General features: G+C 38.9%; 1 protein-coding gene across 2 annotated transcripts in view; it reads right to left on the bottom strand.

Moving 5' to 3' along the window:
* MAP3K12 (mitogen-activated protein kinase kinase kinase 12) overlaps positions 1 to 16,555 on the bottom strand; it is a 139,963-nt gene that overhangs the window by 34,690 nt on the left and 88,718 nt on the right. For both annotated transcript variants that reach the window (XM_081937235.1, XM_081937236.1), the window contains exon 2: positions 514 to 1,015. In XM_081937235.1, the coding sequence (XP_081793361.1) occupies positions 514 to 979 (466 nt within the window). In that variant the 5' untranslated portion in view covers positions 980 to 1,015. The remainder of the gene's footprint in view (positions 1 to 513; positions 1,016 to 16,555) is intronic.

Raw genomic sequence — 16,555 nt, 5'->3', positions numbered from 1 at the left:
GAAGAGCAGTACCGGAAGAAACCGGAGGAGCGCCGGAAACCGGAAGAGCCGGGAAGCCGAGCTTCCGGTTTACAGCGTGCGCATGTGGGTCGGTCACCTGGTGTTCCAGTTTCTGGTACACATGCATGCGCTAAGAGCAGCTGGCCGGTGTACATGTGTGCGCCAGAACCTGGAAGAGCAACAGGCAACAGCTGGCGTGCCCGGATTGATGGCTCTGTGGGTCACTTCCGGCACACGTGGCATAGGTTTGCCATCGCGGCTATAGCGGCTCCAAATTCCCAACTCCTGATATGCATGTCTGGAAAGAGTTCTCTATGATTTAAAGAAGGGTCTTTCCCAGCTCTACCCGGAGATTCTGTGAACCAACTTAGACCTTTCTGTATGGAAATCATGGAGCCCAACTCTCAACAATAGGATTTGCTTCATATACTATTATAATCAGAAGTTATTATTATAGGATTCTTTCAACTGATAATGCCCACTCTTGCTCCTGGTGGTCACCGTGTTACTCACCTTCCTGCTGCTGTTTGTGTTCGGTGGAATATGCTTTGCCAATCATGGTCCAGACAGGTTTGAGGCAACCAAAAAGCCCTTCCAGAAAGCCACTCCCTGTCTGGCAGTGGATCCGTACTTGGTCAGCATGGTAGCGGGTAGGCCGGACTTCAGGATTCCCAACTCCAGCTCCTGCGCCAGCTCCGCCTCCCCCACTACCAGCTTCATTCTCATGAAGCTGCAGCACGCTGTTGGCAAACTGTTCGTGGGTCTCCTCGCTGGGGGTAGGACTGTGTCCACCGCCTCCACCTCCACTCCCATCTATGGGCAAGACGTCTCGCAACACACACTGTGTGGGCGTCAAGTCCTTCTCAGGGGTGCAGTCCGAGGCATCTGGATCCAATTTCCGGAGGGAACTCTCTGTCAAGATAGTGTTGAAACTGCCAAAGGAGGGGGAAGGTGTGCGGGTCTCGTGCAGGCAAGCCATGATGATGCGTATCTTGGGGTAATGTGCAGCTAGTCCCTAAGAGGCAGAAAAAGAGAGAAAATGCAAGGGTCATGGATTAGATAACTAGCAGGAATCAAGGGACTGTGGGATCTGCGAGCCAATTTTCACATTAGTAAGTAACTCATGGAATATCAAAAAGAATTTGGAACATGGTACTACGGGTAACCTTCAACTTAAAACCATTTGTTTAGTGAATGTTCGAAGTTACAACAGAACTGAAAGAAGTCACATATGACCAGCCTTCATACTTGACAACTGGTGCAGCATCCCCACTTGATCTAAAATTAGAGCACCTTAGCAAACAGGCTTGTATTGATGATGGTTGCTGCATTCTGGGGTCGTTGCTCATGACACTTTAGGCATGAGTAGACATGTGCGTCCTGCTTGTTGAAAATGTCTGTACATACACAGATAGAGGTGACCAGGAGAATCTGGAAAAGGAAGTGTCTGTACATCTGGAATACTATATGTGTGGTTAGAATGGCTGAGTGATAAAAAACCAGTGAACAGCTTTGAATAAAAGCACATGTATAATTTGGAATTCAACATGGAATTTGGCCCTTGGGATGTTTTGATGGAAGATTCTACACTAGTTGGGCTCCATATCTTAGGCTGTAAACCATGTTTCCTCTATATCTTGTTTCCAAGCTATTAGAGACCTAATCAAGTAGTGTGCATCTGTAAGTTGGAAGGATGGGGATGTATGGTACATTCGTCCCCAGAGTTTACACTAAGGTAAAGGTTCCCCTCGCACATATGTGCTAGTCGTTCCCGACTCTAGGGGCAGTTTGTAGTTTACACTACAAACAACTAAAATGGAAATGTAGTTATCAGAATCTTTGCTTTATCCAAGTTTATAATTGTGCAGAGCCATGTCATGGCATTTAGCCAAACTTGGTTATATTTCCATTTCAGATCTTTCAAAAAAGCAGATGATGTTCGGGGATAGTACATAGGAAACAGAATGAGAATATGCATCCCTATGGTTTCATTTGTTATAGGTTTGTATTGTTTATGTATTTATTCATTCAAGATTGTTTTAAGCTGCTCCCTTTCCTCAAGGTGTATGAAGAGATTATCATGAAATCTTAATACTTGAGACTTCCATATTTGGAAAGCAATATTTAGACTTGCATATTTAAAAGAACACATCTTTTTTTTAAGAAGCACAAAGTCACACATTTAGATGTTCTTGTACTGCTATTTCCTGTAACAGAAATCCTCATGATTTGTGAGAAACTTTGCAGGAATACAGCATCTAGGGTTGTACAAAAGCCAAGTTTTGGTGCCTGGAAGAAGAAATCCTTAAGCAGAAGTGAAGAAGAAAATATAGATAACATCTTACATGAATTAAAGAAGAAAGTTATTATTGTAATATCCATTAAAAGAGTCACTCAACTCTGGTTATAGAAATATGCTTCAGTGTATAAAATAACTTTTTAATGAAAAGTAAACCTGACAAGGAATTTAACTTTGGGAATGATTTCTAGATTACAATTCTATATGTAGATTTGTATCACAGCCAAAATTATGGTTTCCTTTTACAAAAAGTCAGCTTTATAGGATTTTCTAATCTTTTATTATTTCTACTGGGAATGGCTACTGTTTCTGGCATTTATATTCTTAGAGCGCAATACTTTTTTTTAAAGTGATATAATATATCATGAAATAATTTCTATGAGGCTTGTAACGTTTATATGTAAGTAGCCTACTTTCAATTCCTCTTCTCTACCTTTTTGTCTATTTATTCAACTTTTAAAATGTTAAATAAAATCTTTAAAAAAGAAGTGCCAAGTCTGTGAATTTTATATACAAACATACAATTATCTATAAATTCTGTATATATGTTGCCTATTGAAAATCTAAGGACAACTTTAGCGAAAAGGAAGGTGGAGAACAGGAGTACAAATCATACACCTTTCTTTTTACCAGTTTCAAGCAGCTCATGTTACCTCTGGCTATAAATATATAGCCTTGGAACTTAACCATAAAAGGTAAAAGGGCCTTTGAATATTATTATTCATAAACAAACATTTTAAGAATTGGTTTCTGAACTATACGTTCTTTTGGCTGCATTTCAGATGCAGCCTAGAGAAGAGGATGGCCAGGTGGATGGTTGTACCATCAGTTGACGTGCATCAGAATCAGAATAGAGCTGGAAGGGACCTTGGAGGTCTTCTATTCCAGCCCACTGCTCAAGCAGAAAACAGGCATGAAGCTATCAGAAAGCAATGCTTTGACATGTGAATGGCGAAAGCAGCTTTGCATTTGCAATCATGCATTTTGTCTCCTATGAGGTACCCAGGTGTCTTTTCTCATTTTTACTGCTTTAATTCATTAGTTGTCAACACTTTGTTTCTATCCCATGTTTTGTTTTCTCTTGTACGTCATGCTCCATACCCAAGTAAACAAGGATGGTGAGCAAACTTTGGAATTTTGAGAACACAAGCAGAGGACTCTTATAATGCTGTGGAAAAACTGTAAAGATAACCAGTCAGAAAATATCCATTGAATAGACTGCAAAGGGGCAAGGATATTCAACACTCCCTAATTCTATCACCTTATTTTTACCCATTCGATTTTTTATTCTGGAGAGGTATTGTCAAGCCTAAATCCAAAGGTGACACAGTGAGATCCAATCGAGTCCAGCTCTTTGATTGCACCTAAAAGCCTGCATTCAATTGGACACTACCAGATGGTCAGAGAAAAAGCGGAAGGTCAAAGAAAATCTGGCACCAAACATTTCAGGAACATCCGAAAAACATCAACCTTAAATGGAAGGATGTGGAGGCTGCAGCTGCGGGCCAAAAATTGTGGAATAAATCTGTAGCCCAATGTGCTTAGCATAGGATGCGATGATGATGATAAATAGACAGTTTGTTCTTCTAATGCTGTAACCTTCTAACTAACCTAAGAGATATATATCCTGGGGGATTCTAGGGTATGGCTATTGTGATTCTCTTCCTCTCTCCCTTAGGAGAGGACTGCACAGTCTCCTGATTGGTGCCCCTCATAGGAAAGTGCTTCCTCCTGCTTGAGAAGTTTTATTACCAATGTCTCTCCAGCCGTACATTCCAATGAAGTGTGCACACTCTACAAAGAGTTAAAATATAGGCAAAGTGAAAGATAAATATATACATATCCATCACATTATTGAGCTGGCGCAGTGGTTAGAGTGCAGTACTGCAAATTACTTCTGCTGATCACCGGCTGCCAGCAGTTCGGCAGTTCCAATCTCACCAGGCTCAAGGTTGACTCAGCCTTCCATCCTTCCGAGGTGGGTAAAATGAGGACCCAGATTGTTGGGGGCAATAGGCTGACTCTGTAAACCGCTTAGAGAGGGCTGTAAGAGCACTGTAAAGTGGTATATAAGTTTAAATACTATGGCTATTGCTATTATTCCTTTTGGGGTAAGCAAAGTTATACAGAGAGGAAAAAAAGGAGCAAGAAATAGCAAACTAAATAAATTAAAGGTAAGAGATTTAAAAATTTTTTACTCCAAGACCATACATTATATCTTTCCATACTTTTCTATCCTTGCAAACTCTCCTACAGATCTCCTCTTACATTATTGCTTTATGTTATTTGAATTCCTCCCCTCTTGTCTTTTTCAGGATCTCATCAACTCCGGTTCAACCATAGTATTTCTCCATCCTTTCGTCACATTCATTCTTCCTTCATATACTTGTTTTGCCATTCAGCCCTCATCTATCTCGCCATATTATCTAACTAGTCATTGCTTTTATTATTTTATTTGTAGATTACATTTATTGTTTTTACAAATAGCTCAAGGTGGCAAACATACCTTTCTCCTATTTTCCCCACAACAACAACACTGTGAGGTAGGTTGGGCTGAGAGAGAGTGACTGACCCCCAAGGCTCCCAGCTGATTGTCATGGCTAAGACAGGTCTTGAACTCATGGCCTCCTGCTTTCTATCCTGATGCCTTAACCACTACACTAAACTGGCTCTCAAACTATCTCAACTTTTATTTCATTGTAGTTAATCCACATTTGTTCTCACACACACACACACACACACACACACACACACTCACCTCTTCATTCTTGATCCTACCTCTCCTAATTTTACACACATACTATTTACACCCGAGTGACCACAGCATTTGATTTAACTTTATGTTTTAAAAATTCTTCACATATTTTTTCATCTTTTGTAAATATTCCATCAAGGTACATGAACACATTTACCTAATCTAGTAGTTGCCATGTATGTCTGACTTGCAATCTCTGTAACAATCTTAGCCAACCACTCAGCATCATCTGGATACAGAATTACACATATATTTAGGTCCCAACCAACATACCTCTAACAATACCACATTTTCTTCTTTTTTTCTTTTGTTTTGTCCATAAACATATGAACCACCTTGGGGACATCAGACATTCTCGCCTCTTCCTGATCACTGTTGAATCATTCAGCAAACATCCCATTTATTCCTATGCCTGTTTTACATCTATCATATAACACTGTTATTGCACTTGGCAACTAAGCTTCGGTTCCTAACATTTTATGATTCAAGCCCATTTGCTTTATTTATTATTATTAGCGTTTATATACCGCCCCCTCTCCCGAAAGGGACTCGGCTTTATCATATACTTTATCATATACTTTTTCTAACTCAGCAATGCAGTAAACATTCTCATATTCATACATATTCAGTGACTTTCTGAAGAGCAAAAAATCTGATTTGAACACCTTCTGCAAGACATACAGCTGCACCGAAATTCCCAAATGTTGTTCATTGTCATCTCCTGTAACTTTTATATTTGAATTCTGCCAAACACCTTCACAGGCACACTTGGAAAACTAATTCAGTAGTTTTTGCATTCACTCTTTCTACTTTTCCTCCGGGAGGGGAACAATAAATTCACCCTTCCAATGATCAGGAATGGATGCTAGGTTCATTCAAATATGTAACAAGTCACGCAGTCACCCTATAATCACAACCCTAACCCTAACTTCATACATATATGTTAGACCTTACATTCATAATTAACCCTTTGCTTAAATTTATCTGTATATTCATCAATTCCTCTGCACCAAACCAAACCATTTTCATCCAAATCTATTACATCTGTGTCTTTGTTTCACAGATGCACAACATATATTGCTTTATTTCATTTCATTTCATTTCATTTGTTGATTCATACTTTTTGCTACATAGCGATTTTACATTGCAGATTACAAGTCTTCCATACCCAATAGTCACCATCAGATAGGTCCACCAATATGATCACCCATCATGCCTTTAATCAGTAAAGATTTGTGCTTTTTTAGTAAGATAAATAACTTTATGTGGACTATATCACCTCCCTTAGGTATACATGTCCTATGTGTCCCTTTCCCACTTAGTATTAAGGATGTATCATTCAATTAGGATATAATTTGACCAGTATGTCTTAAATATAACCAGTATGTCAGCATTCCAAATATCATCCAGAATTAAATCAGAGTTCAAGGCATAGCTTTCATCAAAGTTCCAATTTAATAAGAGAGATATGTTGGTACAAACTGTGGAAACCCAAATCTGAAAGCTTCCTGGATTTCCACCAAGTTAAAAGTTCAAAACCTTGCCCCCACACCCACAAGTCCATCACATGGTCCAATCTTCCTCTGCCACGCTGGCATTTCCACCCATCTAGTTCCGGTCAGGTGCAGAGGCGCAGAGACAAAAGATGACTTTGGGTTTCTAGAAAGGAATGTTTTATTTTGACAACAACACATTCTACAATTCTACTCCTTACTATTCTCCCTCCCAATTACTCCACTAATGAAACAGCATAGAAAAATAATAGAGTGTGTGGCAGGCCAAAGATCCTAAAAGGAATATGATTGCAGGCCTGACACAGTATGTCTTAAATACATTTAGTTTTAACCTAAGCATTATCAGACTATATAAGGAGCCCTGATGGCACAGTGGTAAAGTAAAGTATTTCAGTAAACAAACTCTGCCCACAGCCTGGAGTTCGATACTGATGGGCCTCAAGGTTGATTCAGACTTCCATCCTTCCGAGGTTGATAAAATGAAAGGCATATTGTTGGGGGCAATATGCAAATAATGCTTAGTAAACTACCCAGAGAGTGCTCTACAGGTAGTCCTCAACGTACGACCACAATTAGGACCAGAATTCAATTATAAATCACTGCAGTCGTAAGTCGAGGTACCACATGACCAGAACACAACTTTTTCTATCATTTCTTATGGCAGTTGTTAAGCGATTCTCAGTCTCAATTCCACTCTCCCAAATGGGTATTTTTTGCTATTAAACAACTGGTCATAAGTCGAGGACTACCTGTAAAGTGCTATCGCATATAAGCCTAAATACTACTGCTATTGCTATTTTACACAAGCTGCAAACTGTAACTGAGGGTAATCTGCAAGTTCATAGATTGTTGCCTGCATCTCACCAACTAGGAGGTATATGCAGCAAATCAAGATACACAATGTAAAAGAAATCTTACAAAAGAGACCATCAAGAGCTAAGGGGAGCTTAAGGTAAGGGATACGGGACAGCAAGGGAAAAGATGCGAAGATATATATGGGAGTCCTAAATAAATGGCTGTATTAACAAGATAGATTCCCCAGAGGGAGGAAAATAGGAACCTTAAAAGGCAGCCCACCCCTCTTCCAAAATGAAGTGGGTAGGAGAGGAATGAGAGACCTTTAAAAAGGGCACTCAGAAGCTTTAAATGTAAGATACTGCATGCCACAAGCAATAAAGATGGTTAAAAAGTGCCAAGGGGATTGTATGCTCAGCGTAGTGAGAAAGAAAAGGGGGAAAAAAGGAAACTAGCATCAAAGGACTAAAAGGTATAATGATTAAAGGAGAAGCCCAGTGTTTCTGCTTGCTTTGGGTAGTGGCCTCCCCTGCCAACTGAGATGGGGTCAGCAACATATTTTTTGTCTTCTTGCCCATATTGTGTGTACTTTTGCTTAGTAACATTTCGCTAGGAAATCTGGTGTATTTTGCATCATAATATTAGATATTGGTAGAGTTTAAAAATGGGATACTAATACAATCAAGCAAAATGTTTCTAGGCAAACTGCCTTTGCACATATGTTTATCTGGCACTTGCATTAATTAAAACAAGAACGTTAATATTTCATATTAATTAAAAATGAGAATGAGGGATCTGTGACTTGGTAATAGATCTTAAGAAAAGGCTTTTGGAATAGCCTTATCAAACATCAAGTACCATAATGTATTGACTCACTTGGGTGCAAAAATAGGCAAATGCAATTTTAGGCTGCATTAGCAAAGTATAGTTTCTAAATCACAAACTAAACAACTTGGAGAAGTTCAGAGAAGTACAACAATCGTAGAACTAAAATCTAGGGTCTACTGAAGGATCTGGGATTATTTAGGTTTTTTTCCATAAGTATGTGATAATAATTGAAAGAATATCATGCAAAAAAAAAAAAAAAAAGCACAAGACCGTCATTCCAAGACTGAGGGAATGGAAGAATACATTTAAAGAACATGAAGGTAGATCCTGCTGGAATGTTGGAAAAGCCTCCGTAGCAACATATTTCCCAATCTTGACAGTTTTAGTGGGAACTTCAACTTCCAGAATTCCCAGACAGCATGGGTGGCTGGGGGATTCTGGGAGTTGAAGTCCACACAACTTTAAGTGGCCAATATTGATAAACACTGCCCAAGAGTATTTGGCAATGGCTGCTATTATCTGGAGACGCAATGGGTTCCATTTTACTGTCTCAAACAGAGTTGGCAGACATCTCTCATGGATTCTTCTGCTGAGCAGGGAGTCGGATTTTTTTTTTTAGCCCATGATTTTGTTTAAAAAGATGCACTGCTAAATGCATCAGTCATATGACTGTATTATAAATATAGGCTGCTCAGAATCCTGATCAAAATGAGAGCTGCAGTGCAGGCGGCTATTAGCCCCCAAAGTGAAAAGTCCAACTAGTATGTAATTAAAGATGGCCACAGTAGGGCGAAGAAAATAAGACAAGAATGAAAGACCCAGACGGAAGCCTGAGCATTTTCACATGGCTGTCAGGATCAGGCTTTGGGGCAGAGGCCTGGAGCCCCGTTCGGCTGAATGAACAGGAAGGCAGACTTCCCAGATTAAAAGAAGACACATAATCATATACAGAGGTTGTTTTATTTCAAACAGGAAAGAAAAGATGACAGGCATTTTGTTGGGAAGAAGATAATTCAAAGTGCTCTTGGCAAACAGAAGGCACAACAGTGGGAGAGAACAGAGGGAGATATTTTTTGAAAAGACAGTGGGGAACCGGCTTTTGACTAAAACATCTGTGTGTCAAGAATGCCGAAGGAGGCCCCATCGAGAGATTTTTGTTGGCTTCCCTTTGTGTGAGATCAAGGCTGCTCTTTCTTTAGTTTATAAAAGAAAAATTGCATCTGCAGCTGACCTGAGATGGGCCTCAAAGCACTGAATTTTTATTATGCCCCCAAACTGTGTGCTGCTGCCATTATTATACATTTATTATTTTTAAAAAGCAACACTTACAAGAGGAGAGAAAGAAGCCCAATCTGGAAAGCGAAATGTAAAGTACTTTGGCCTTTTGAGAGAGAGAGAGAGAGAAAATATCAAGCTGTTGAAGAACTAAATGAATACTGAACTGATAATGGTTTTATAAAGTACTTATACAAGTAATCCAATCCTTGACTTACAACAGTTTGTTTAGTGTCCATTCAAAGTTACAATGGAAAAGGTGACTTACGACCTTTTTCACACTTGTGACTGTTGCAGCATCTCCTTGGTCACATGATTAAAATTCAGATGCTTGGCAACTGACTCCTATTTATGACCGTTGCAGTGTCCTGAAGTACGTGATCCCCTTTTGCGATTGTCTGACAAGCAAAGTCGATGAGGAAGCCAGATTCACTTAACAACCGTGGCAAGAAAAGGCGTAAAATGGGGTAAAATTCACTTAACAGCCGTCTTGCTTAGCAATTGTAATTTTGGGCTCAATTGTGGTGTAAATTGAGGGCTACCTGTATACAATGCTATATACATCATAATACATACTTTTTCATGTTTCACCTTTTTTTGGGGGGGGCACAAAAGCACTTGCAAATCTAGATGGCCAACTCTGCAAATCATCCCTGACATATCAAGTTTGATTGTGTCTCCTGAATGTACTCAGTCGTCTTTTAGCATGCATGTAACCCCCTATCTATTTTATCTTTATCTTTAGCTACGTATATGAGGTATGTATAAATGCATCCAGAGTGAAATGTAGACCACCATTCAAAGTGTTTTTATGTTACTCTTCCAACAGATAAATTGTCCTATGAGAAAAAGAGGAGAGAAGTGGCAGCATGTTAGAGTTTCCAATTCAAGGTTAGTTTTGTTCACATATGTGGACTGTTAACATACACATTTTATTAATGTGGTGAGCCATTCTGGGGGTGACAGTCAAAAAGAGGAACATAAACCTAAATCCTCTCTGTAGCATTCCAGCCTAAAGCAACAATTCTCTTTCTGCAAATGCATTAAAAATGGCTTTGGTAAAGTTTATAGATATGCAAAAAAAAAAAAAAACCACTTTATTTCCAGGGAGAGTATTTTATTCCTACGAACTTGCATCTCATGTTCTATGCAGAAAAGCAGATTTCTGGTTTTGCAATGTAGGTCACATTATTGTAAATCATCACATATGCATCAACACACTCCTCTACACCCAAAATAAGGCAGATAAAAATCAGTGCACATTGTCTGCACATTAACTATGATTCATTCAGCTCTACATTAGCTTCTGCATCCAGTCAACATCTCCTTCCCCATGTTAACAAATACCTTAAATCCATACCCTGCTCAAAAATATGGAAGTCAACAGCTTTTGCAAAATTACAGAAATGTAACATATTCACCTGTTGTGCCTTCTTTAGTATTTATTAATGTAGGAGGGTGAAAATACAAAACATCTGGACATGCCTACTGAACATATTCAGAAACAAATTAACAAGACATTAGTGGGATTTTTAATCACACCCAAATCATGAAAATGTTGTATTACCTAATCAGTTGTCTTTGAATTTTAAAGCAAAGGGGTACGTGCCTTTGCCAGGAAAAATCAACGGGCATACACATTTTAAGCTATTTACTTTATTTGCAAATGGTCACTCAATATGTAGAACCCCAGGATTTGCAAGAAGTGCAAGTAATTCAAGGAAATATTCATTTACGACCCAAAACCTGGATGGAAAGAGAAGCACAGCCTGCCAGCCTTGTTAAATTCTGCTGATATTCACAAATCCCAAAGGGCCAGCAGTCACTTGAAGTGTAGTGAGGTCCTTAATTCTCTGAAGGGTGGCAGCCTGGGCCCTCTCCAAGGTGCTGGATCCATCAGCCATCTGCCTCCTTTGTTGCCTGCACACTCCCTGTGGGTTTGCCAATTGGAGTCGTTTCCGAGATTTGTCGCTTCCTCTTCTCAACATACAAAAAAGCAGGCAGAGAAAGCCCAAAAGATACGCACAGGTCTAAAATACTTTTCAGGCTAAAACAATCAGAAATGTGCATTGACTTAGACTTTGACAGATACTTAAAAAACTAGGAAGATGAACGCATTCCCATTCTTTAATATTTCCTTCTTTAAGATAAAATGAGCAAGTACCAGACACTGTCCCCTCCTTCCCTCCCTCCCTCCCTTTTTTGCCATCTTTGCAACCAAAGTGGGTCAGGAGTGCCAACCCTCCATTTATTGCATCAAAGCAACCTTTTCCTTATCTGGAATTAAAAAAAACTCTGCGGAAGCACATGCGTTTCTTCACAACTAATTATTAGCCCAGAAAAATGTATCACATTTCTCTAACTTGCATTTAAGAATTAAAAAGCCTCCAGGATATTTCCATCAGGAATCAGGTGCCTTGCTTCTCTTCTGAGTGAAAAGCCAACTGGCAGGAGATTCAAAGCCACTATTAAAAGGAATTCTTGCTATTGGTTAATATTATGTTACTAGGCATCGATGTAACTTAGCCACTCTAATTACTCTACTTGTTATTTATTTAATCCTCTGAAATGTGAACCTGATTGAAAGATTTGAGACAAATCAATCTAGAGATCGCAGGGGCATAAAGATTGTTTAGACAGACACCCAGGGTTGAATCTTAAATATAGGCAGCTTAGACAAGAAATGCAGACCAGAGGATGGATAATATGTCACAAATAATCATTATTATTTTTTCCTTTTTAATTATCTGTCTGGTTTTTTTTCCCACATACTACCTCCTGCAGAATTTCTATCTTGTTTATAGACAGATGGAGGAGGAAACTAAATAAGTTGATACCAATGTATTTCTACAGGGGATCCACCCTTGATGGTGCAATATTTGACAAATGATGAAAAACTCAACCACCAGCCTGGTCAACACATGCAGTCACTCAATTCACTCGCCATACATGTTACAGATAATTTTTTTAAAAAACTGTCTGCATTTCAAAAAGAATAGTAGAATGGAAGGCTTGTAAGGGATCTTGAGGTAATCTTGTCTAATCCCCAATGGATTCCTGCCCAGTGAAGAAATCCAGCATTACCACATCCTTGAAAAATGGTTTATGAAACCTGTTTAATACTTCCAGCCAAGGTGAGTCCATCATCTTGACAGTCTGAAGAGTTCTTACCATCGGGATTTTTTTTCCTGAGGTGAATTTAAATCTACTGCCTTGTACTTTTTGTTTCTTTTCCTGCCTTCTAGGCAACCCAACTCTGAGCAACCCAACCCTATTTTCCACACAGTAGTTTTTCCGGTGTTTGATGATACAGTAGCTGTCATATCTGCCCACACTCTTCTCTTCATTGAACAGCCTTCAACTATTCCTCATAGATATTTCTTTCCAGGCCCATGTTCATCTTGCTTGCTTTCTGGACATATTTGAGCACATAAATGTCCTTTTGAAAAGGTAGTGCCTAGAATGGATGCAGTAATCTAGGTATGATTTGACCAACGCAAAATGGAGAAGAATTATGATTTCTATGGATCCTGACACTATATTTCTCTTATGCAACCCAGAATTGAATTTCCTTTTTCTGCTGCTCAATGTGATCAACTCTACACCCAGATTTGTGTGTGTGTGTGTTGCTTCCCAATAGAGTTTCCCACCTCCTATTCTTATGCTTTTGATTTTTCTTACCCAAAACAAGGGATGCACCTCGCCTGTCTCTCCGTGTTGATTGATTTGTCAGGGTAAGGAACCCCTTGATACTGTCTTCTAAGATCTCACCTATTTTTGCATTATCTCAAATCTGGTCAATATATTTTTTAAGCCCCTACCCAAGTAATATATAAATATGTTGAATAACACAAGACTTAGAATGGAATCCTATGGCGTGTCACTTGATGCTTTGCTCTATTTTGATGTGGGGCCACTGCTGGTCTTTCATTTCAATACAATTGTTCAATGAGCTTTGTATGAGTCAAACTTCTGTCAGTCAAAAAGAAGAGCCAATAGGATGGTGGAGATAGGATGGTGGCCCTATCTCCAAATTAAAACAAGATATAAAAAAGACGTAGAACATCACGGCATTTATGGAAAACAATTGGAATTGGATAAGATATTGTTAGGGACGGGGAGGAAATGATTACCAAAGCATACAATTACTTCCTAAAATATAAAATGGAAGAAGAGATAGTGAAGGAGACAATGATAAATTGGGCTAGAAATTTTGGTTATAGTATTGAATTAGATTATTGGTAGAAATTATGGGAGAAAAATTATAAATTGACGATGTCAGCAGCCTATAAGGAAAATCTGTATAAAATGTTTTACCGTTGGCATTTACCCCCAGCGAGATAGGCCAAAATGTTTCCCAATCGCTCACCTGAATGTTGTAGATGTCGATATAAACAAGGAAACTTCTATCATATGTGGTGGACCTGTGCCAAAACCAGAGAGTATTGGCTTAAAATAAAGGAATAGCTGGAACAAATCACAGAACAAAAGATTGACTGGAAACCGGAACTATTCCTATTGGGCATTCTAGGTGATAAAATGTGTAAAAAAAATCCAATATATAATACTACATATATTAACTGTAACAAGACTAGTATTCATTCAAAATTGGAAACAGAATAATATCCTTTCAGATGCAATGATAATAAGAAAGGTACTTGAGTGTGCAGAAATGGATAGCTTGACCATGGAACTGAAGGATAGAGAAGAATCGGAGTATTATAAAGTATGGAGTAGATGGTATTAATGGTTGGACGATAGATGCAAGATACTGTATAAGAATTATTATCTACAACAAATATGATAACACTGTATATCTGTAAATATTATTATATTCTAAGTGACTGTATAATATAGAGTATATTAGAGAATATATTTTAGAGAATATAGAAATAGAGCTTATGTAAATACAAATGATATTAATGTAACTGATACAGACTTGCTGCAATGAGTGAAAAAATATGTTTTGTTTTTTAACATTTAAATAAGTTCAATAAAAATTATTTTAAAAACAAAAAGAAGACCCATCCTTATTCATGAACAGATTGCATTCTAAAATTAGATGAAATATGCTTTTTTAAACCAAAATTAAAATAATATAAGATTATGCAGCTCTTGAATTGCACAAATTTCTAATATAAAGGAAGGATATTTTCATCAATAAAAGGAGCAATTCAACAGGTCACACAAAACTCTTCAACAGGCACAGGAGACAAGTAAGTTGTAGTGCATTTTGTGTAAAGCTTTAATATAAGAAAGCTTCTACAATGGCTACCTTGGGGAGAAGTTACACAGACAAAGAGAAAATTCATTAAATAATTGTTCACCTAATAAACTTGCTATGTAATTGTAAACAATTACACAGGTTAAATGTAGATATATGAAATAATAGATAAGTTTGTTTTCAATATAAAGTGGAACCACCTAAAAAAACACTGACCTTTCAACTTCAACTTCAAATTCAAATTCAAAACTTAGCTGGAGAGATATTTGTCTATCTATAATATGCATAGATTAGTCTCAATTAAACCCACTTAAATTCACCTGAGTTAAGTAAGAAGGGGATAAAGAGATTAAAAATATTAAGATTAACAACAATTAAAGTATCTGCTTAGAGCCTTAGAGTTCAGTGCTTTTTTCTTAGATTGCCTTATTAGCATTAGACTGTAAATCTTTGGTTCCTGGAAGAAAATCCCAAGGCCACAGGTTGGTAAAATCTCTTGTGTGGGTGGAAGAGTGAGATGAAAGAGATGAACTTAGAATATCAAATAAATATCTACAGAAGTGGTTTTTTTCCCCCTGAGTAGAAATTCCAAGAGAAAAGGAGGCACGTTAGAAGATGGGTCAGGAGAGTCCATAGAATTAAAGCCTTCCTAAATATGACTCTGAGCTCTCTGTTGATCTATGCTGGCCTTAAGAGATATTTCAACCCTTTGGATGAATGGAACGAAAATTATTTGGGTCTGCCAAGAACCACAGGTAAAAATTGTTCTGCTCAAGTGGATTATAATCTCTTTCGGAAGACTCTCCGAGCAGGTTTTGTTAAGGAGGGAAATGTCCTCCTGCCAGCGGAAAAGAGCTCTGCTTGTGGGAAAGTAGGTCCGGGAGTATAAACCATTGGCATTGTTCCAGCTTGCAGGAGGCCCTGAAGCAACTTGCTTGGAAGCTGGTGCAAGGCAATCTTGGCAAAATCCAAGCCACTCCTGTTCTCTCATGAGGCCTTGGAAGGAGGTGACTTATCAGCTCCAGATGAGGGCAGAAGTATCCCTAGGGCGGTGATGGTGAACCTTTTCAGCACAGAGTGCCAAAAAGGGAGTGCACACGTGGTCATGGGGCCACAACCCGAAGAGGAGCTGCCCAGGGGGCATGCACATGCCAGGAAAATGAAGTTCCGGTTTCCGGCACATGCATGCATGCCAGCCAGCTAGTCTTCCGGTTACTGTCGCGCATGCACGCATGACGATCAGCTGGCCAGTGTACATGCTCACAACAGAAAATGGAAAACCAGCTCTTCCAGTTTCCGGCACTGCTACACACACAAAGGCCAACTGATTGTGGCGTGCGCATGCACGCCAGAAACCTGGAAGAGGAGACAGGGCCGCGTGTGCCACTTTGGGCATGTGTACCATAGGTTCGCCATCACGGTGTGTGTGTGTGTGTGTGTGTGTAAGCAATTATAAGAACTGTAGCAAAATGAAAATATATGTTCCTCGGAACCTTCGTCTTGGTGTGGGCCAGCAGAGATTTCACGATCTGCTGCTAATCTCATTTAGGATCGCGCTGCCCAGTTGCAATCCTACATGCAATTGCTTGACAATAGGTGCCACAGAGCTCAATGGAATTAACTTCCAGGTAGGAGTGCAGGGGATTGTACCATAGGCATTTTTTTCCCAGTGGCCTGGGAGGTTGGTTAGAGTTACTATCTCTAGTTTACAAATGGGATGCTTGATTCTGTTCTGGGGTTGGAAAAAAGCTAATCTTTCAAATATATACAAAGGCCGATGGATTGCTGAACCGGGGTAATAGTATGTGTTTATATGGGTAAAGGAGAAGATTTAGTTTTTCTACTTGGTGATAATATTTAGGATT

The sequence above is a fragment of the Natrix helvetica genome (genome assembly GCF_964273705.1).
Source record: "Natrix helvetica genome assembly, chromosome: 1".
NCBI classification, from domain to species: domain Eukaryota; kingdom Metazoa; phylum Chordata; class Lepidosauria; order Squamata; family Natricidae; genus Natrix; species Natrix helvetica.
This window is presented reverse-complemented; position numbering and strand designations above follow the sequence as displayed.